Genomic DNA, 23,010 nt, shown 5'->3' with positions numbered 1-23,010 from the left:
TGAAGACTAAATTGTTTGTCGGTTCATCCGAAAAGTGTGTTAAATATCTATGTATGCATGTTTGCGCATATTTTATTGTTGATGAAGTGTAGCATCCTAATTGTTGTATTTTATTTTTAAAATAATTTACTCTGATTTTATTAAATTACAGTTGGATAGTATATCAAGTACCAATAAGTGAAGATGGCGTACGAACAATCAAGAAACTGAAGCATGAGAGCTCGATAGGAAGAACAAAATAGGCAATAGAGGAAGAAGATCTATAATATATTGCAAATGGTAGAAAATAGAAATATTATACTTCTAATATCTTTTATATGTGCCTCGATCATTGAGGATTGAATGATCAACCGCGCACCACCAACGGTCAAGATTTCATCAAAGGTTGTGCAATATACTCAGTAGCCTAAGAGAGACGAAACATCATGACCAATTAGCATAAGGACACGTGTTAACATTTCCTTCTGAAACATTACCAATTACCAGAAAGATATCTAATGTGCTTGTTCCCAATGATAGTAACGTCCCAACAAGGCTCATTGCCTCCTAAAGAAAAATAGGCAGTCTGAAACATGTACGACTAACGCTGGTCCTATAAAAAAAACAAAGGCTTGGAGGACAAGTGTCCTAGGTCGCTCACAAAGCCAGGTCGAAAGGCATGTGACTAATGCAAGGAAGTGCTAGTGAGGAACATGTGTTCCTCTATCCTTAACTAGAGAAGACAACTTCACCCCTAACGCATTGTCGAACGTCTAGTTTAATCAAATGGTTGAATGCGATCCATGTTGCACTCTCCACTTTTTGGTTTAAACCGCGCCCATTTAAAAGAGAAAAAATTCTTCTTTATCAAGCATTCAAATTCATCTTCGCTCTCACATTATTTTTCAGTCTTTTATTAATCTGAGCAGGGGAGTGCTAACCTTTCGAGTTAGCCCCCTTTATGCCATATCAAAACTTACTCTAGTGTATCAAAGTTTTATTTCATTGTTCATCGAACAATTGTTCTTCCTCATCGTAAGAAAACCAATTTAGTATATATATATATATATATATATATATATATATATATATATATATATATATATATATATATATATATATATATATATATATATATATATATATATATATATATATATATATATATATATATATATATATATATATATATATATATATATATATATATATATATATATATTTGATTAGTAAATCTTGTTTATTTTAAAATTACAATTGCAACGTAAATTATAGAAGCTACTACTATCCAGGTAATAAAGCAAAAGAAAATCCACAGAATTGAAAAAAAAAAAAACTCATATATCATTGTCAGTTCCTTACAAGTTACAACACATTAAGTCAGCGCTTAAATATCTGAAAATCTCTCCTATTGAGCTTGAAATCATTATCACTAATTAAGTTCAACTCTTAAGAAACTAATTACTCAGAATGTGATTAAAGCCACAAAGCACCGGCATGTTTGAGAAGAGGAACTAGTGAGCCATTGATATGAAAAGCCAAAACTGTATCCATAGAACCAACTAACTTGCCACCAATGAAAACAACAGGTAGTGATGTTGAATTTCCAAGTAACCTCATGAATGGTTTTGAATCTTGATCAAGCTCATGAACCATTGCGTTCACTCCCATTCCACTGAACAAACTGTTCATTGCATGACACATACAACTAGTACTACTAATGCTGAATATGACAACAGCACTTTGTGTAGCTAATCTCATTATTCTCTCCATTTGATCTTCTTCCATTGTTCTTCTTTCTCTTCTCATTATGTAGTAGCTCCATGATGGTTGCTCCACTTGAAAATGCATGAGTTTCTCTTGATTGAACATGGCGTGTGTTGTAATAGTGGAATTGAACAAAGTAAGGAAATTCAGATATTTGGTCAGTTTTGTGTGTTTGTGATGATGAAAATAAAGAAAGGGAAAGTGTGGTTTTATAAGGGGATGAAGGGGGTGTTAGAAAATAAAAAGTGTGTGTGTGTGGAAGAATGTTGTAGACCTTAGGGTACTTGGCATGTTTGATATTCTTGGAGAAGTGTGCTCTATTTTCAAAGAAGCTAGGCTGCAGGAGACTTGTGTCCTTGTTGTCGAGTGACGACCAACCAAACATTTTTTTTTTCCTTCTTTTTTACCTGACATGTATTACACCTCATGTTTCTGTATAAACTCCCAAAATGTGAATATTAATCAACATGTTGAGAGTCAAAGATGCATGCTTCCTTTATTCAACTTGGTTTAATCACTATCATCATCATTATCGTTCCTAAAAGTGCTACTACAATAATAGTAATAACATACTATACTATCACTTTATCCAATCAAAATTCTAATAATAAAGAAAAGTGTTGATAGTAGTAAGATTGAAGAATACTAGTAGCTGTTTTCCTAAGGCTATGGCTTATGACAGTGTAAATGAAACAGGCAAGCAGCGTGCATGGCGTTTGCAGAGTTTGTTTGTGTGTTATAGAAAGTGTGAATTATTAATGGAATGTCAAGTCTCATTCTCAAGTTTCATTTGTTTTTTATTCTTATTTATTTTTGGTTAAAATATCAACTAAAATGGGCACAGTTTTGTATACATACAAAAGTATAGCGTAGAGTGTTAGTATGTCATAGAATGTTAAGATAAAGCAGTGACAAAATGGCAACTGGTGTTTCAAGGGCAGACAAGGGCAAGAGATGACCTCAATTCTGAAACCGCATGCCTGCCCACGTTTCTGATTCAGGCGGCGGAAACTTAATGATGTCGCTATATTTTTTTGTCTTTTCTGCTGTTCTTTCTTTATTGGGAAATCACATACTAGTATGTTTCTTTCCTTTTTCAACTCTTTCTTCTTTCTCAAGCAATAGTATTAGCATTTCTTTTTTTATTAGAGATCCTTCAAATTTTTATTATTCGTGGTGTAGCATTTCATGAACGATACGAAAAATGTAAAATAAAGAAGTTTGACCAAATTACATTTATAAAATGGAAATTAATCATTTAAATTTTTTTTACTAATAAGATATTACTAGTATGAAAATTAAGTTCTAAGTTAAAATAATTATCCACAAAAAAAATTCGATTTTCAGTTAAAGTAATGAATCCACAATTTTTTTTTTTTTACTAATAAGGTATTAGTAGTTAAATATGAGATTCTAAGTTAAAATAATTTCACATGTGAACATTTCAGAAAGATATGAAAATCTACTTTGTTCAATCAAAAAATAATCTATTTACCAGTGGTGAAAAAAATTATTCAATTGTGCACTCCTTTCTCAGACTATTTTCAACAGAGAAGATACCCGTGCGTCTGCATAGGTGAATTTATTTTAATTTTGACGTGATAATTATTTTAGATATACATATGAAAAACTCATTTGTATTGCGAAAGTACCACTACGCCAAATTTAAGTTTTAGAAGCGCAGCTACGAAAGCGCTTTTGCCCAAAAGCGCTCTGGTAGGTTTGGCTAAAAACAAAATTAAAAATCACGCTAGAAAAGTGCTCTTATAGGTGGGGGTAATGAAAGCGCTTTCTAAAAGCGCTCTTATAGGGGGTGGGTATGAAAGCGCTTTCTAAAAGCGCTCTTATAGGGGGTGGGTATGAAAGCGCTTTGTAAAAGCGCTCTTATAGGGGGTGGGTATGAAAGCGCTTTTGAAAGCGCTCTTATAGGGGGTGGGTACAAAAGCGCTTTTAGTAATAAAGCGCTGGTATAAAGGGGCATATGAAAGCGCTCTGGTAGCCCTTTTTAAAATTTTCATAAAATTAAAACACGCTATTTCATTCAGAAACACAAAACATCTGTACTCGTCTTCTTCTTCCTCTCGCTCACGCACACTCTCTGCTTCCTCGCTCTCACTCCCTCCGCCGTGGTCTCAGCCACTCCTCCGTCCCTCCGTCGTCGTCTCACTCTCACTCTCAAACCAACTAGCCGCCGCCGCTGCTACGCCGTTCTGTGGGATTTTAGGGTTTTCTTGGTCAAAATCAACATCTTCTTGCTGCTTCTGTTCAGGTAAAGTCTTCCCACTATGTTGCTCACTATTTGCTTTCCGATACACACTACCTATGAGTTTCTTTCATCGATTCTAAATTGTATAACTGTAATCAATGTTTCTGGGTTGGTCTTCCATATGAATTGCAGTGTTATAATTATAAGTTTCTGAATTTAGTCTTCCAAGTAGTTTTTTGTTCTAAATTCTAAGGCTGACACTGATATGTTGTATAATTGTATGAATATTTTTCTTCATTTCATAACTTCTACTAATTGTATGGATAATTTTGTTCTAACTTCTAAGGCTGACACTGATATTACACTGATATGTTGTGTAATATTAACTCTTGTTTTTGCAAAATAGTAGTTTTGTAAAATTAAATTTGAATAGAAGCTTAAACCATCATTAGTCCATCATCTAAAGATTCAAATCGTAAATCTATTAATCTAGAATGAGAAGATGGTAATGTAAAAGAGAACACTCTTAAAGGAGTGTTCTTAAAGCATTATTTTAACGTAGTATCTAAATGAAAAGCTAGTAATGTCAACTGTTGAAGATATAATATTTAATGAAGATTTTAGATGAAAGGAGTGTTGTTTAATTGTCAATCATAATTAGTATGAAGCTATAGTTATAGAGTCATAAGAGAGAGGCCAAACTAAGAATTTACATAAGTGTTACGAATTTGAGAATTCCGACAAGTCACGAATTAGAAAAGAAATTATGTCTTATAATTATGGCAAGGTGGGGTACATAAAAATAAATTACATGTTCCTCAAAAGTCACTATGCTTCTATTGCTTGCTTCTTCTTCTGGATACAGGCTCAACTCTCTATCACTCACATAAGTTAATTCTTCCGATTTCTCTAAATAACATGATATCACGATAGAGGACGGTTATTGTATTTTGAAAGTTAAAGAAGATGTTTGTGTTATTTAGCTAAATCTAAAGGGAGTTGAGTGTATTTTCCTCTTTATTTTGTTAGACATTAATGTTGCCCCGTTATGAAAATACATGCTAAATTGTTGTTTTCTCATGATATATAATTGCTCCACCTTGATTTCTCCATTTGTATGACTCGACTATGATTTATGGTCGTTTTCACGACGTTGTTTTGACATGCGTAGTTGCTGCCCTGGTTTCTAAGTAGTTGTTAAACTTTGATTTACCTTACGGTACTATGTATCTAGAATTGCTATAACATCTGGGTGATGATTATTTTTCAGGGGATATTAAAGATTTTCTAAAAGAATATCACTAGAGACATCAAATTAGCTTACGGTGTGTGGTTCCAGAAGTTTCTGAATTTCTCTAAAGGTAATTAGTTATTCTTTTGCTAATATAAAAATGTATGTCAAAATAATATTAATCTATTCTTAATCATTGTAGTTTGTGCTACAGTTTGCATATAGTTCCTTCACTTTTATGATATTTGTATTTAACTGCATCGTGTGTGTGTGTTTAATTTTACAGTTACTTTGAAGTCTCTGGTTTCTATTTGTACAACGCCGATTCAAACCTACCCATCTCCCACATAAAGTCTAACTCAGGTTACTATCCCTTTCTTCTTGCTTATAGTTTGTTATTTTCTGCTTATAGTTTATTGTTTATGGTTCTATTTAATATCAATTTAGTGTCTCTCAACCAGTTTTTTGGTTTGTGGACTTATATTACCTTGAAATAAGGTAATGTCTTCTTTAAGAAATCGGGTATTCTGATTAGGTATTCTATTATGATGATAGCTATTTATTATCTTGACAGAATTCCTTAGTACCTGATAGAGAAACCAAGAAGTTTTTGTTTAGCTCAATTAAGACATGGATAAGACATGGATGAATTCAAACCGATTGTCGAAAGAGTAAGAGAAAGGGGTATGGGAATTCGTTGAGTTTGCGGTTGCGCACTCCAAAGACCCGCTTCGAATGTCGTGTCCTTGCTTGGGTTGCTGTTATGGGGGTAAGGTTGACGGGAATAAGTTGGCATCCCATTTACTACGGTTTGGAATTGATAGAAGTTATACATGTTGGACAATGCATGGTGAGAAAAGTAACGGGAATGCTGAGTCGAGTTGTAATAGGAAGTATGCTTCAAACGACGATTGCACAGACACATACGATTGCGATCGAGTCGAAGAGATTGCAGAAGCGCTTGAAGAAGATCTTGAGGATTGTCCCAAAAAGTTCGAGAGGTTGGTAAGCGATGCAGAAAAACCGTTATATGATGGTTGTACAAAATTCACAAGATTGTCTGCGGTGTTAAAGTTGTACAACTTAAAGGCGGACAACGGATGGTCGGATAAAAGTTTCACAGAGTTATTAGCCCTTATGAAAGATATGCTACCAGAGGATAATGTTCTTCCCAATCGAACGTATGAGGCCAAAAAGATGTTGTCCTCTATTGGCATGAGCTATGATAAGATACATGCATGTCCAAACGATTGCGTTTTGTTTCGAAACGAGTATGCAGCGTTGAATGAGTGTCCTAAATGTGGTGCCCCTCGATATAAGAAAAAGTTGTCTCCTGCTAAAGTCTTATGGTATTTTCCTATAATTCCGAGATTTAGACGCATGTATCGTAGTGAGACCGATTCAAGACACTTGACTTGGCATGCAGATGAAAGAATTATTGATGGAAAGTTGCGACATCCGGCAGACTCACTACAATGGATGAAAGTTGATACTGAATATCCTGAATTTGGAAAAGAAGCAAGAAACCTTCGGTTGTCATTGTCTACTGATGGAATGAACCCGCATGGTATTCAAAGTATCTCGCATAGCACATGGCTTGTGATTCTTATGATTTATAACCTACCTCCGTGGCTATGTATGAAGCGTAAGTACATGATGTTATCTATGCTAATTTCTGGGCCTAAACAACCAGGGAATGACATAGACGTATACTTGGCACCGGATAGAGATGCTCCACCTGAAAACTCACAAGAAAACTCAAAAGAAAGAGATGCTCCGGATACAAATGCTCCACCTGATACTGAAGCAAAAGAAGTTGCACGAGGCATCACCATTATGAAGGGAATCATTCGACATAGAGACCAAGGATTAGTATACCGATTGGAATGGAATTCTGAAAAACAAGCAATTGGTCCTAATTCTGCAAAGTTGACAAGTTATATTGGTACACTTGTTCGTATGCATATTCCGGTCTCCGTAGCTAAATGGAATCTGAAAAGTTTAGAGTTGGATGCGAAAAAAAAGCGATTTGGGACGAGCTTCAGGTATATATCATATATGGTTAATTGTTGTTATTATCTTGACGATAAATTGTTTAAATTACTTATACTAACACACTATGCGTATGTTTTTTTGCAGAGGACTTTTGAGATACCAGATGATCGTAGACGCTACATACTTGGTTTGGCCGGAAAAAGATATAGAGGGTGGAAAGCTTTTTTGACAAACACTTATCTTAAGGATAAAGATGGAAACTTTCTTGAAGAGGCACCGGGACGGCCAAAAAAGTATGAGATCTTCATTGATGAAAAAGATTGGGCTGAGTTTGTAAAGCAAAGAGATGAAGATTTTCGGAGAAGGAGTGCCACGAATAGTGCGAGAGCATCCAAACCCGCATATCCATACAAAAAAGGGTGTTTGGGATATGCACGCTTGGAGGATAAAATTGTAAGTAAATAGAAATGCGTTTTAATTAATTGTCTAAATGTGTTTTATTTGACGATTTTATCATTTGTGTCAATGCATAGTTAGAGGAGACTAAAAGTGAGGAAACCTCACTTCCTGAACATGTGTTGTGGAGGGAAGCTCGTGTGGGCAAGAATCAAGGTGTCGATCCCGAAGTTCAGAGAGTTTTTACTGAATGTGTAAGTATAATACTGTGTCTTTAATTAAATCAAATGTTTTTTAATATATAAATGATTTTTTAATGTAAATGAATTACAGGAGACCTTGTCGCAATCGGCATCCACCGGTGAGGGGAGCGTACTTAGTAGAGCACTAGATGCTCCTGAGTATCCCGGTCGGGTGAGGGGTAAGGGTCATGTTGTGACTCCAACCTCTTTTTACAAGAGTCCTAGGAGAAGATCAAATCTTACCAATGAAGAAGTGTTGCAAAAGTTGCAGGAATTGCAAGCACAAGTCTTAGAATTGCAAGGAAATAAAGATATGTATATGAGAGATAAGTGCAACACTTCATCGGTGAAAGAAACTAGTGATAAGGCTAGTATCAACTATCAAAGGAAATTTCCCGAGGTAATTATAATTTTTTTCCTTACAAACTGTTCTATTTTATTAATGATAATGACTTTATATTTACTATTGGTTTAGGGCATTTCATCTTGCCAACTATACTTATCGTCACCGAATTATCGACTAGTTGGCAAGGGAAAAGTGCACAACACTTTGGGAGATTTACTTCACCATAGACCGCTCCCGGATGGACACCTGAAAGTATCGGTGGATGTTGTATTAGATAATGATGCGATGCTACCGGTACCTGACATGGTCTCAGAGACGACATTGCTGCGAGATGCAATAGGATCATTTGTTGCATGGCCCTCGGAGCTCATTACCATTAGTGATGAGGTATATTGAAAACGATTATGAATCATTTAGTTTTCGAATGTCAATTCTAAACCGTTTATTAATTATTTTTTACATTTTAATTTTAGACTGCTCCTATAAAACCCGCAATTAAGGGTAAAGGGATTTTACAGGAGGATGAGTCTGTTGCATCACTAAAAGAGGTACATTTAAAGTGTTAATATATAATCTGAATCTAAATCTGCATGATTTTACCTAACTTATATGATTTTTAGGCATCCCCTCGGGAGTCACAACAAGTGACGCAGCAGGTTCGTAGCGTACCACCCACTGGTTCTCCGAAGCAAGCGGCAAAAAAAGGCGGTGCTTTTGTGCCTCGATACCGGTCGACACTCGCAACAATGGTTGATATGTCCGATTTGAAGGATGGTGCTTTACGTGAAATCAATATGGATGAAAGTGTCTTCGGTATTGAATTCAAGTCACATATTACAATTGATGACTTGGAAGAGATTTTTAGGCATGATTAACTAGGCGTCGGTAATATGCACTCATACATCCGGTAATATTCACTCATCCGATATATTATTTAATTAGTCCCACAATATAATTTATTTACACATTTCAATGAAAATAATCTAATGTTTATTATGTTTTTATTTAAGGTTGTCGTATGACAGAGTGTTGCGCGGGAATCCATTGTCTAACAGATTCCGTTTCGTGTCTTCCGCCCATTGCAGCGGAATGGCAATTTCTTCGGAACCGGAATCAGTTAGACAGCGCTTAGTCGATAGATTCATGTCCACCGGCAATACAGAAAGTCTGCATCTTTGGGCGTATAATACCCGACCAGTAGGGTTAGTTTCTCATTCTTTGTTCATCTAATCTCTGTTTCTTTTGTGTATATTAAAATTTTCATATAACCTATTGTTTTAATTTATTGAGCACACTGGTTGCTGCTTGCTATCAACCCTATAAGAGAAGTCGTGTATTATCTGAATTCGGTAAATGGTGAATGGACCAATTATCCGGCTATAAAGGACATCGTTGATTTGTAAGTGAGATCGTTCTAAATATATATTCGTGTATATATATATATATATATATATATATATTTACTTATTTGTGAGATTGATCTAAACATATGCTTTTATATATTTGTTAATTAGATCAATACAAGTGTTCGGAAGTCAACGGGACGCACAGGTATCCCGGACTAAATCAAACAACATTACATGGATCCAAGTGCAGGTACATTATTTTTCACAATTTTGCTTATAATATTTATGCTACTTGATAAAACAAGACAACTATAGAATCTTATTTGTTTTTCTATGTAGTGTCCGCAACAGCGAAACAATTACGATTGCGGATACTTTGTTTTGAGGTATATGAAAGAAATCCTTCATGCGAATCAATTAGAGATTCCGCTCACGGTATGAATTTATAACTTAAGATAATTTCATATAATTTATTACATTTAACTAAATATATCATTCATATTATGTTTTTGTTTTGTAGTACCTTGACGAATTCCGTGATGCTGCGTACCCGAAGCTTAAGTTGGAAGAAATCAAAGAAGATTTGTGTCAATTTTATATTAAGCAATTTTTCATGTAGGATTTGTGTCGATTTGAACTATAATATTATTGATGTTGTAATGATGTATATATATATATATATATATATATATATATATATATAATTTTGGATATTATAATGGTATTATAATAGTATATATATTGTCTTACTGATGGCTGAAATAATATCGTCGAAAATATATTACAGGTCGAAAATATTACAGGTTGAAAACATATTACAGGTCGAAAATATTACAGGTCGATCTGGGAGGCTGAAATTATAGGCTGCACTTTAAAATATCTCATTTAGCAACAACAGCGCTTTTAAAAAGCGCTCTTAAAGGTCCCCCTACTAAAGCGCTTTTTTACAAAAAGCGCTGCCAAAGATCAAATAAAAAGAAAAAAAAATCAACCTACCAAAGCGCTTCTGGAAAAGCGCTCTAGTAGGGGGGCTACCAGAGCGCTTTTTCTAGAAAAAGCGCTCTTATAGGGGGTCTACCAGAGCGCTTTTTCCAGAAAAAGCGCTCTTATAGGGGGGGTCTACCAGAGCGCTTTTAAAAGCGCTTTCGTAGCCTACGCCAGCGCTGGCTTTGGCAGCGCTTTAAAGCGCTGTTAAAGGTCAAAAAAAGCGCTTTTAAAGCCCTTCCGTGTTGTAGTGTACAATGAAAAATTATGAAATCAAAATATTACAACAAATAATATAATTATACAAAATATAATGATAAACTTGACAAATGATGTATTTAGATACACATGTTAACTTAAATAGAATTACGTAATTTTAAAATAAACAATTACTATATAAACTCAATTGTATTAAATGATAATAAAAAACTTGTGACATGGAAAAAAATTGACATTTGAAAATAAGAATTTTATTTTCAAATAAAGATAATAATTTAATAGTGACCCGTAAGATATAAAGTTAGTTGTTTGAATAACTATGTAGTATTATTCAATCTGATAAAATAAATTTTTAATGATAATAAATAAAAATATGATAAAAATATTAAATTATTACATTTTAAATAAAGTAAGAGAGAGAATAGGGAAAGGGAAATTAAATAATTACATTTGAAATAAAATTCTCTATCATGTTTTAAATAAAGTAAGAGAGAGAGAATAGGGAAAGGGAAATTAAATAATTAAATTTTAAATAAAGTAAGAAAGAGAATAGGGAAAGGGAAATTAAATAGTTACATTTGATAAAATAAATTTTTAATGATAGTAAATAAAAACATGATAAAAATATTAAATTATTACATTTTTTTTCCAAAATGACTTGCAATTTTTTGTGCCTAGTGTCCAATATTAAATAATTTGATTGTGACATGGTAGAAGCTTTGGTTGTGCCTAGTGTCCAATATTAATTGGAAAAGAGAAAAGTGGTAGGGTGATTTTGTTAGTTACCATTTTGTCCAATTTGTAGTGAATTTTTTTTTTTAGGAAATGACAATAATATATTGAAGTTTGGTCAATTTTCTAATAAATGATAGTAGATAGTAGATAAAGTAAGAGAGAGAATAGGGAAATGATGGAGATATAATGAAGTAAGAGAGATAATAGGGAAAAATGAGAATGAATAGTAGAAGCTTTGATACTGATTGGAAAATAGAAAAGTGGTGGGGTGATTTTGTTTCCATTTTGTCCAATTAGTAGTGCAAAATTTTTTTAGGAAAAGGCAATAATAAAAGTTTGGTCAATCTTCTAGTAAATGATACTCCCTCCGTTTTTTATTATAAGTCGTTTTGGACAAAAAAATTGTATTTAAATATAAGTCGCTTTACAATTCCAATGAATAATTAATGCTATTTTTCCTATTATATCTTTAAATATTTATTATTCTCTCTCATTTCAATTATATAAATTTATCTTCCACATGTCATTAATGAATGATAATTTTGTAAAAGCCTTCGTAATTTCTCATTTTCATACAACAATTATTATTTTTCTTAATTTGTGTAAAAACTCTAAAACGACTTATAATAAAAAACGGAGGTAGTAGATAGTAGATTTAAAAATGAATATATTTGAATGATACAGATATATTAATAATTAAAGTTATTTATAAAGTAAATATTTTTTATAATAAAGATCGAAAGGAGTGTTATTTTTTTCAAAGAAGTTTTATCAACTTGTTAAGTTCAACTTCTGAATTTTTTTTTTAATAACCAAGGTTTTAAAAAAAAAAAACTAAAAAAACTAATATTTCATAAAGATTACCCAACTAACTATGTTTGAGTTTTTTGCTACGTAGGCGCCATCCCACATGATGCTTCATATTTTTTTTTTAATTTTTTCAATTACTTACAGATTTATCTGCAAATTTACCTGCGGAAATATTTAATGTTTAGTCTGCAGGTAAATCTGTAGATAACTGAAATTTTTAAAAAAAAAAATAGGATGCGCCATGTGGGACGGCGCCTACGTGGCAAGAAAACCCAAACATGATTAGTTGTTTTTTTTTTTTGAAATATTAGTTTATTTAGTATTTTTTTTAAAAAAAACTTGATTATTAAATAAAATTCTTCTCAACTTCTTAATTTCTTACTAATGTTTATATTCCTTCACTAATTACTAATATCCCACATAGACTAATTGAAAGTGTAAATATTCTACCTAATTTAATTTATAATATTAATAATATAAAATGAATTTATTAGATAAAAATTAAATAAATAATACACAACATAAAACACTAAATTGTGTTTCGGACTATCATAAATATGAAGAAGATATCTTTTATCTAATTAGTTTTGATGATGACAAGAATTATTAATAAAGAAAAAGATTAAAAGTTTGATGACAAGTACGTCAGTGATGAAGTTAAATAAGAGGGTTGAGCATAGTATACCAAGTGAAGAATTGAATTGTTGCAAACTACAAAGAGTACCAATCAATGTCTTCTTGAGAATTCTAACTGAATCCCTATCTCTCAAGGAACTTTCAACTTCACTCGTTGAATACAAAGGTTTATGTTTACAAAGTTGTTTCTTGAAAGCAAATTACACAAATTTGAAATAGAATCAAATAACACAAAAGTGTTAAGCAAGTATCAAACAAAAGCTCATTTGCTACAAGTTAACAAACAAAAGTTCACTTGTTTACAAAAATATTTAAAGAAATGATCAGAGTGATTTTATCAGTGTTTCAACATAAGTTTTGTAGAGTTGATTGATGTTATACTTCGTCTTGCTTCGTCAATCTTCCAAGTCTTTATTTATAGCTCAAGAAAGAAGTTTGTTGAAGGGTAGAATTGGAATATTCAATTCCAGCTGTATTGTTCCAACGGTCAGTGGGGGAGTGGTAGAAAAATGGTTTTGTAGTGCTGACCTAACGCCACCCTATTCGGATAGTGGAAGAGTATATACCACGCATTGTTTCCTCACGTGAATCCAAATTTGATCTTTATCTTATAATCTTCAGAGGCTTCAGATATTTGATGTTGAAGCATGTTTAGAAGGACAAAAATATTGAGTCTCTAAAACCTAAGTCTTCAAAGTCTTCGGAACATTTTCAAACATAACCTTGTCTTCAGAGTCTTTAGCACTTGGTCTTTTGAAAATTTAGAACCTAAGTCTCAGAATCTTCAGAAATTGTTCAAACTGAACCTTGTCTTCGGAACTTCAGCACTCGGTCTTCAAATCTTCGGAGCCTAAGTCTTAAGAACTTGTTCATCCAGAACCCTGTCTTCACAACTTTAACACTTGGTCTTCTGAAGCTTTGTCTTTAGAATCTTTAGAGCTTGTTCTTCTAGAATCGTATCTTCAAAATCTTCAGAACTTGGACAACATAATGCTAGAGTTAAAGGAGGCGCCAAAATCTATTTCATGAGAGTCTCTATTAAAAGCTATGCCACTAACGTTCATTAAAACCGTTGTTATTGAAACATTATAGAACTTGACTGAATCTGTAAACACGCTGGTTTCTTCCAAAGTCGAAATGTGTTAAGTTCAAAACCTAATAACGTCACACGTCTTTTCTTCAGAGTCCAAACCTGTTAGCAAAAGCTACACACTAGACAGAAACCATTAGAGTACTAAAGTGTTATCTAAGATATCATATAATGTTATCATCAAAATATAAGGCCGAATGCAGAACAAAATCTTGTTCTTACAAAAGCTTCATGGAACTTTTTCTAACATGTGTAATCATTAAAAAAGGTTTCTAAGGATGTATATATAAGGCATGAAAATGAAAAATACCTCGTTCAATAACCAACTTTGTACTATTCAACATTGTTTTTTATCAAAGTGTTCATTAAATTTAAATCTTGGAACTTTGCATAAATTTTATATCATTCAAATGTTTCACTAAAACCTTTTTAGCACTTAAAGTATATAAGTTTGAATTGTGATATACAGAATGTAAAGATTAGTCATTCAACGTGGAAATCTAAGAACAAATATTATTCAAAATCATTTGCAAATTGTGGGTTATAACTTAGTCATCAAGATTATGGTGATAAGTTGTTATAAAGAAGAAGGTAGAGTTCTTTCTTTTTGTTTATGTATTAGAAGGTTGTAAGGATAACTAGTATAATTCTATATTCTTTACTTTATGCCTTTAAAACAATGAACATTACATTCATCTTAAAGTGACATCATACCATTGCTTTCAATACTTTAAGAAGTAAAAAAATTCACAAAAACGGGATAAATTGAACAATCCTAATTCACTCCCTCTCTTAGATTGCATCTCATACTTACATTTGACATCAGATGAAGAGTTAGGTAAACCTTTCTTAGGAGAAGGTTCTACCTTCAACATACCACAAATTTTCACCGATGGGTGTTACAATGTTTGGAAGATTAGAATGCCAATATTCATGGAATCACAAGGGATAGGAATTTGGAAATCCATGAAAAATAGTCTTTCCATTCCTAGTATAGTTGTTGGAGGTGCAAACCAGCCAAAACATAAAGATACATGGGATGAAGAGGATAACAAAAAATTTCTATATGATAAAAAAGCCAAAACCATTATAGCATCATTCTTAAGGATGGACGAATTCTTTAGGGTGTTAAATTACTAAACAGCTAAAGAAATATGCGTTGTTAGAACAAGATTTGTTCTGATCAATTATCTTAGTTTTGATGATAACAATAATATGAATTTTGCTTAAGATAATATGGTACTCTAATCCAATGCAATTTCCTTTTCAGGAAATATATAAAGAGTATGCATAATTCAGCGCTCAGAAGCTTTGTCTCAAGGGTTCAGCATGCAACATCAGAACATGGTCTGGCAAGACATCAGAAGATGGTCGAAGCAGAATCAGAACATGGGTCTATGGAAGCATCAGAAGAACATGAGATCAGAAGCACTGAAGTTCTGATGGTATCACGCACAGAAGCACTTCAAGGTCAGAAGATCAGAAGATGCTTTGCACCAAGCTGTTTGACTCTGATGATATTCAAACGTTGTATTCACAAACATCAGATCAGAAGGAAGTACAAGTGGCAAGCTACGCTGACTGACAAAAGGAACGTTAAAAGCTATTATAGGCAACGTCAGTAGACACAGCGTGAACAAGGCTCGAGGTAGTTGACAAAAGCGTATAACATTAAATGCGATGCTGTACGGAACACGCAAAGCATTAAATGCACTCAACGGTCATCTTCTCCAACGCCTATAAATATGAAGTTCTGATGAGAAGCAAGGTTAACGATCCTGAACAAAACAACTCATATTAACTTGCTGAAACTCTGTTCTATTCAAAGCTCAGAATCTTCATCTTCATCAAAGCTCACTACATTGCTGTTGTAATATATTAGTGAGATTAAGCTTAAACGTTAAGAGAAATATCACAGTTTGTGATTATAGCTTTTAAGAAGCAATTGTAATACTCTTAGAATTGACTACATTAAGTTGTAAGGAACTAGAGTGATCGTGTGGATCAGAATACTCTAGGAAGTCTTAGAGGTTATCTAAGCAGGTTGTAACTAGAGTGATCGTGTGGATCAGTATACTCTAGAAAGTCTTAGAGGGTATCTAAGCAGTTGTTCCTGGAGTGATCAGTGTGTGATCAGAAGACTCTGGAAGACTTAGTTGCTGACTAAGTGGAGAACCATTGTAATCCGTGCGATTAGTGGATTAAATCCTCAGTTGAGGTAAATCATCTCTGCGGGGGTGGACTGGAGTAGTTTAGTTAACAACGAACCAGGATAAAAATAACTGTGCAATTTATTTTTATCTGTCAAGTTTTTTAAAGCTACACTTATTCAAACCCCCCCTTTCTAAGTGTTTTTCTATCCTTCAATTGGTATCAGAGCGCCGGTTCTAAGGTGCAAGCACTTAACCGTGTTTAGAAAAGATTCAGGAAGAGAAAAACGCTTCAGTAAAAGATGGTTGATGAAACTGCAAAGTCTACACCTGCATCTACATCTGGCTCTGCTGAGCAACACAACGGTAACAATGGTTACACTAGACCGCCGGTATTTGATGGTGAAAACTTTGAATACTGGAAAGATAAACTGGAAAGTTACTTTCTTGGTCTAGATGGTGATCTATGGGATCTTCTGATGGATGGTTACAAACATCCAGTAAATGCCAGTGGCGTAAAGCTGACAAGGCAAGAAATGAATGATGATCAGACGAAGCTTTTCAGGAATCATCATAAATGCAGAACTGTTTTGCTGAATGCTATCTCTCATGCTGAGTATGAGAAGATATCTAACAGGGAAACGGCCTATGACATATATGAGTCTTTGAAAATGACTCATGAAGGAAATGCTCAAGTCAAGGAGACTAAAGCTCTCGCTTTAATTCAGAAGTATGAAGCCTTCAAGATGGAGGATGATGAAGACATTGAAAAGATGTTTTCAAGATTTCAAACTCTTACTGCTGGATTGAGAGTTCTTGACAAGGGATACACCAAGGCTGATCACGTAAAGAAGATCATCAGAAGCTTACCCAGAAGATGGGGTCCTATGGTGACTGCATTCAAGATTGCAAAGAATCTGAATGAAGTTTCTCTGGAAGAGCTTATCAGTGCCTTGAGAAGCCATGAAATAGAGCTGGACGCAAATGAGCCTCAAAAGAAAGGTAAGTCTATTGCATTAAAATCCAATATCAAAAAATGCACTAACGCTTTTCAGGCTAGAGAAGAAGATCCTGAAGAATCAGAATCTGAAGAAGAAGATGAACTGTCCTTGATCTCCAGAAGGCTAAATCAACTCTGGAAGAACAAGCAAAGGAAGTTCAGAGGCGTCAGAAGTTCAAAGAAATTTGAACGTGGAGAATCTTCTGATGACAGAAGATTTGACAAGAAGAAGGTCATGTGCTATGAATGCAATGAGCCTGGACACTTCAAGAATGAATGTCCAAAACTTCAGAAGGAAAATCCCAAGAAGAAGTTTCATAAGAAGAAAGGTCTTATGGCAACCTGGGATGAGTCAGAAGATGATTCAGACTCTGAAGATGAGCAGGCTAACTGTGCGCTGATGGCGACAGAAGATGACGGATCAGAATCTACATCAGAATCAGATTCTGAAGAGGTATTTTCTGAACTTACTAGAGATGAGTTAGTTTCCGGTCTAACAGAACTTCTGGAATTCAAGTCTCAGATTAGTCTCAAATACAAAAAGCTGAAAAAGCTATTTGAATTTGAAACAAAGAAGCTTGAGTTGGAAAATTCTGAATTAAAAGAAAAACTTTTAAAATTATCCAATAATGTTGGATCTCCTTCTGATTCAGAAAAATCCACTCCTAGTCTAAACCATATTCTGAAAGAATATGATTTAAGTTTCAGGAAGTTCTTATCTAGAAGTATTGGCAGAAGTCAGTTAGCTTCTATGATATATGCTGTGTCTGGAAACAAAAGAGTCGGCATTGGTTTTGAGGGTGAAACCCCATACAAACTTGAACCTGTTGATGAAATGAAATTCACATACAAGCCATTGTATGATCAGTTCAAGTATGGCCACTCCCATGATATTAGGCACACTTCACATGCTCAAAGTTTTCACATAACACACACCAAAAAGCATGTGACACAACCTAGGAAATATCATGAAACTCACATTAAAAATTATCATGCTGTTCCTCCTATTGCTTACAATGTTAAACCCAAGTTCAATCAGAACTTGAGAAAATCTAACAAGAAAGGACCCAAGAAGATGTGGGTACCAAAGAAAAAGACTATTTCTTTTGCAGATTCTCTTGGCGACAAAGAAGATAAAAGTCAACATGACATGTCACCTGGACTCAAGTTGGTCTCAACACTTGAAGGGAAGAAGGACTGTCTTCCAAGTTCTGGTACTTAAATCTGTGGAAGAAACTATATTCGTAGGAGATCAGAAAAGAAAGTTTATTAGTCTTGGAACCATCTGTTTTGTTTGTTTCTAAAGCAATGATGTTTCGTTCTTAAGTATTCTGAATGCTCTAAATGCTACAGAATATACAATATTGAAACATTGATTGTGGACGAATCAATAAATATCTGGTTTGATGATAAACTTGTTTCTGATGAAACAAAGCAGCTTAAGAATCTCTGCAGATACAGTTTTGTCTTATCAGAAGCTGCAGAACAAAGAAGTGAATCTCCAGAAGCTGTGTATATCAGAAGTAATGGATCAGAAGATCATTCAGATTTATATCAGCACACTTCAGAAGGAGTGTTTCCAGAAGAGAAACTTGATCAATTCAGAAGCAGTGATTGGAATCAGAAGGCGTAAAGCCTATTGAATATTTCACACCTGTCATCCATTATCTGATGATGAACACGTGTCTCTACGGTCAGTACGAAGCGTGTAGTTGAAAAGACGCCGACCTAGGTAACTGTTTTAAATCATTTCTTTTACCACGATCTCTCTCCTCACGTCACTCGTCATTTAATGAAAATGATTTCTTTTGATTCTGAAACTATTCATTTTGTTTATTTATTCTTTTTCATTTTCTATTTGTCTCCTTATATTCTTTTCAAATCATATCATACATCTTTTTCGCTCCCTTGTCTCTCTTTCTTCTTGCATTCTCTCGTTTGAAAAGTTCTTAGCCGTTTTCTAAAACCCTAATCAAAAACCCAGTTCTCTTCTCCTGTTCGTTTTTGTTCATTCTGCATCCATGGCTGCCTTCTCATCCCAAAATGTTGGTACATCTGTTCCTCACCATCTCCAAGAAGAAATTTTGCAACTTACTTCTGTTGTTGCATGCTCTATTCCCAAGGACAAATTAGAAGTTATATGTGAACTTATTGTTGATTTTGACAACCTTGAAGACATGGATTTCATCTTAAAGAAGACATCATCTTTCAAGGATGGACCTCGTTGTTCGCTGAGTTCGTTGGCCCAGTTTATCCGGATCTTGTCAAGGAATTCTGGGCACATGCTGTGGTTGCTCCAAAATCAATACTTTCTTTCGTCCATGGAAAGTTTGTTGTTATTACTGAAAACATCCTAAGAGTGATGTTTGATCTGAAAAACCCTGAAGGGGCTTTTGAGATTGATCAAAGGGCAGTTTGGGAAGATGTTCTATCCACTCTCTATCCAAATGTCAAGAAAACAAAACACGTCAAGGATTTGAGAGATATCTACAAAATCTGGACAAAGATCATTCTTGGGTGTTTCTACCATAGGAAAGGAACACATGCCTCGGATTTCATCAGTAATGAGCAAAAGTATATTCTTTATTGCATTGCCACTAGGAAGAAGGTTGATGCGATCTACATCATCTTCAACCACTTGTGGAAAGCAGTAAAGGATTCCAGAAACGCTTTCAGAGAAAAAGGTGGAACAATCATTCCTTTTGGAAGGATTATTTCAAATCTTTTGGTGCATTCAAAGATTGTTGAAAGCTTGGAATCTGAAGGTATTGTGAAAGACCTTGCTGTCACATCTGGGGCTTGTCTGAATGCTTTCACTTTGAAGAAGATGAAAGTAATTAAGACTATCAGTAAGACTCCTCAACCTCTTACTGATACAAGAATCAGAAGAGCACCTGTTCTTGCTGAGTTTGAAACTTTCTTCAACTGTGAGGTACCTGTAGTCAAAACTAGGTATCTGTTATCACAAGAAGAAAATAAATATCTCAAAAATCAAGAGAAGGGTGCTCCAATGAAAATAAATAAGAAGAAGGAAGAAAGGACTAAAAGAAAGCACAATTATCCTTCTGCTGTCTCTAAGAAACAAGATGTTTCTAAAGAGGTCATTGCAAAGGTTGCTAAGTCTGTCTCTGATGAGTTTGAGAAGAAAGGGAAAGAAGCTGTTGAGAAGAAGAAAACAAGAAAAAGGAAGATGATTCTTCAAGAGTCTGATGAAGAAAATGTCTCTCAAGAGGCTGAGAATCAACCAGAAGTTCTGGCATATGTCAGAAGGAAAGAAATCGCTAGCGGCAAAGCAAAGATCATTGAAGAGCCGAAGAGTAAGAAGCAGAAGAAGACTGAGGATGTGGCCAAAGCTTTTCTGAGAGGTTCCAAAGGTATATGCATTTCTGAACCTGATTCTGTTCCTGCTGTTCGTTCAGAAGTTGCACCAATAGAGGTTGTCCCTACACCTGAACCAGAAAAAGCCACATCAGAATCACCTGTCTTTGTCCATGTTCTTACACCTCCATCTTCTCCTATAACCATTCCTTCCTCTCCACCTACCATAAATCCTGTTCTGGATATACCACCCCTTCAAACTCTCTTTCCATCTCAACCTTCTCTCAATGCCACCCTTGAACATACTCCCTCCACCTCTCAAAACAATCTTTGTGATTCTCCTCTTCCAACCTCTGCATCACATGAGCAGCTGCTCCGTGATTGCAACTACACTCCCAAGCCTCGTCCTGAAGCTGAAGTGGTAGTGTTAGATTCTGATACTGAAGCAGAATCTTCTTATAGGTTGGATAGAGAACCTCATCCGTACTTCACTTCCAACCCTGCCTTTTCAAAAACCCAAATAAAATTCCGCCCTGTATACCCTATTGGTGTAGTTTTTGAAAACATAAAGAGGAATCTCAGAAGTATCTTTGATACTCTCAGAATTGCTGAAAGTTCTGGATTGAATGATGTTGCTATGCGGAACTACTGGAGGATCTTTCGCAGAGAATCAGATGCTCTGTTTTTAGAACTTCAGGAAGCCTGTGTAGCTGCTGCCCCACGGCCTCGTGGAATTCTGAGGAATTATGAAGACTTCTGGTTTGCTAGTCTCAAAGGAAGACATCTGTTGGAAGAGAAGCCCTTCTTGGATGAGATGGAACAATTAAGACTGGCTGCTGAAATGGAAGCAAATCCATGCAGGGATATTGTTATCTTTATTCCTGATTATCCTGTTCTGCTCGGAGATTTCAAGACTCTCTTTGACTATCTGAGGGAAAACCCTTCTGAGAAAGACCCAAGCTTGGTCATTCCAGAAGTTGTTGACCCACCAGAAGTTGAAGGACCTTCTGCTCCCAAGAATCTAGCTGCCATTCTTCAGGCACTTGAGAATGGAGACTCGGAAATTCCTGCTGCAGAATATGGAGATGCTTCTATGCAAGAAGCAGATGCTGAAGATCATGTTGCTGAATCAGATCCTGTTGAGGAAATCCCTGCAAATGATCTATCCATGGAAGCTACAGATCAAGTTGCTATTCCTGTGGTTGAAAGCGGTGAAGCTTCTTCTGATGAATCTTCTCGTCTTGCAAGGACTCTGGAAGAAATTCAGAAAAGACAGGATGAGCAAAGCTCACTCAATGTTGAGTATAGAGCTTTCATGGTGAGGCAAGATGGACACAACAATGAGGTTCAAGAGATGCTGGCCAAGATCTTGTCAAGGCTAGGGCCATCTTAGATTGAGTCTGTGTTGTTTCTTTTTTCATTGCATCTGTTTTTTGTGCATCTGATCTTACTTATCTTCATGTACTTCTGTACCTGCTGTTTGAACTTCAATGAAATCATCTTCTTCCTACGTGTGTTTCGTTTTGTTTGTCTCTGAATCTTTTTTGTTTTTTGATGATATGACAAAAAGGGGGAGAAGATAAATGATAAATGATTTGATTTAATCAGTTGCTTTTACTAACAAGAACTGCAAGTTCTATATGGTTTAAGTGTTTTGCAGGTATAAAGAAGTGAAGAGAATCTTCAAAGCAAACACAAGAAGCAAAACCATAAGAAGTGTTATTCTGTAAAAAGAATAAACTCATGGAAACTGAAGCAAGCTGGGTGCTGTCAAGCTTCAGAAATCAGAAGCAAGAAAGAAGAATAAATCAGAAGCACTGATAATAGAATTTGATCCATATTTGTCTATTTGCTCTGACAAAATTCTATTTGCTCTGATACATTATTTTAGCCTATATGGCTCTGATACATATAATGTGTTCTAATATACATTTTATGTTCTGACTCGTTCATGCTGACTTTTGTCGTTTAGTTTTTGTTCTGTAACATTTCAGGATGTAGAGATGCTCTGATGATGCTCTGGTACATTCAACAATGTTCTGATACAAATCTAGCATGAAGTGATGTTGGTAGAAATTCAAAGCTCTGAAGCTATCCGAGGGAAGCAGAAATCAGAAGCTGTGAATGTTCTAAAGATCCAGAAAACTCAAGTTCTGAAGCTGTCCTAAATGGAAGCAGAAATCAGAAGCTGTGAATGTTCTGAAGATCAAAGAAATTCAAGGTCTGAAGCTGTCCTAAATGGAAGCAGAAATCAGAAGCTGTGAATGTTCTGAAGATCAAAGAAATTCAAGTTCTGAAGCTGTCCTAGATGGAAGCAGGAATCAGAAGCTGTGAGTGTTCTAGGGATCTAAAGAAATTCTAGTTCTGAAGCTGTCCAATGGAAGCAGAAGTCAGAAGCTATGAATTCTCTAAAGACAGAAGCTTATGTGATCGTCTCTACCGAAATAATCAGGGAAGTCTTTTATTAAAGTTCTTCGAGTATTTATTTCAGGGGGAGATTATTTATCTCAGGGGGAGATTGTTAATCTCAGGGGGAGACATATTCATATGCTTATGCTAT

At 34.8% G+C, this 23,010-nt stretch overlaps 1 protein-coding gene across 1 annotated transcript; it reads right to left on the bottom strand.

The window, feature by feature from the left end:
• Positions 1 to 1,455: 1,455 nt before the first annotated feature.
• On the bottom strand, positions 1,456 to 1,890 carry LOC131638846 (putative glutaredoxin-C14). The gene has a single exon (XM_058909392.1). It carries the CDS (start codon positions 1,849 to 1,851, stop codon positions 1,456 to 1,458), a length of 396 nt encoding a protein of 131 aa, XP_058765375.1. The 5' UTR covers positions 1,852 to 1,890.
• Between the last annotated feature and the right edge of the window lie 21,120 nt (positions 1,891 to 23,010).

The sequence above is a fragment of the Vicia villosa genome, unplaced genomic scaffold (genome assembly GCF_029867415.1).
Source record: "Vicia villosa cultivar HV-30 ecotype Madison, WI unplaced genomic scaffold, Vvil1.0 ctg.002450F_1_1, whole genome shotgun sequence".
Lineage (NCBI taxonomy): Eukaryota > Viridiplantae > Streptophyta > Magnoliopsida > Fabales > Fabaceae > Vicia > Vicia villosa.
The sequence above is the reverse complement of the archived record's forward strand: the minus strand, read 5'-3'. Positions and strand labels throughout refer to the sequence as shown.

Coding starts and splice junctions, on each gene's coding strand:
- LOC131638846 (XM_058909392.1), bottom strand. CDS start 1,851: ATGTTCAATCAAGAGAAACTCATGCATTTTCAAGTGGAGCAACCATCA.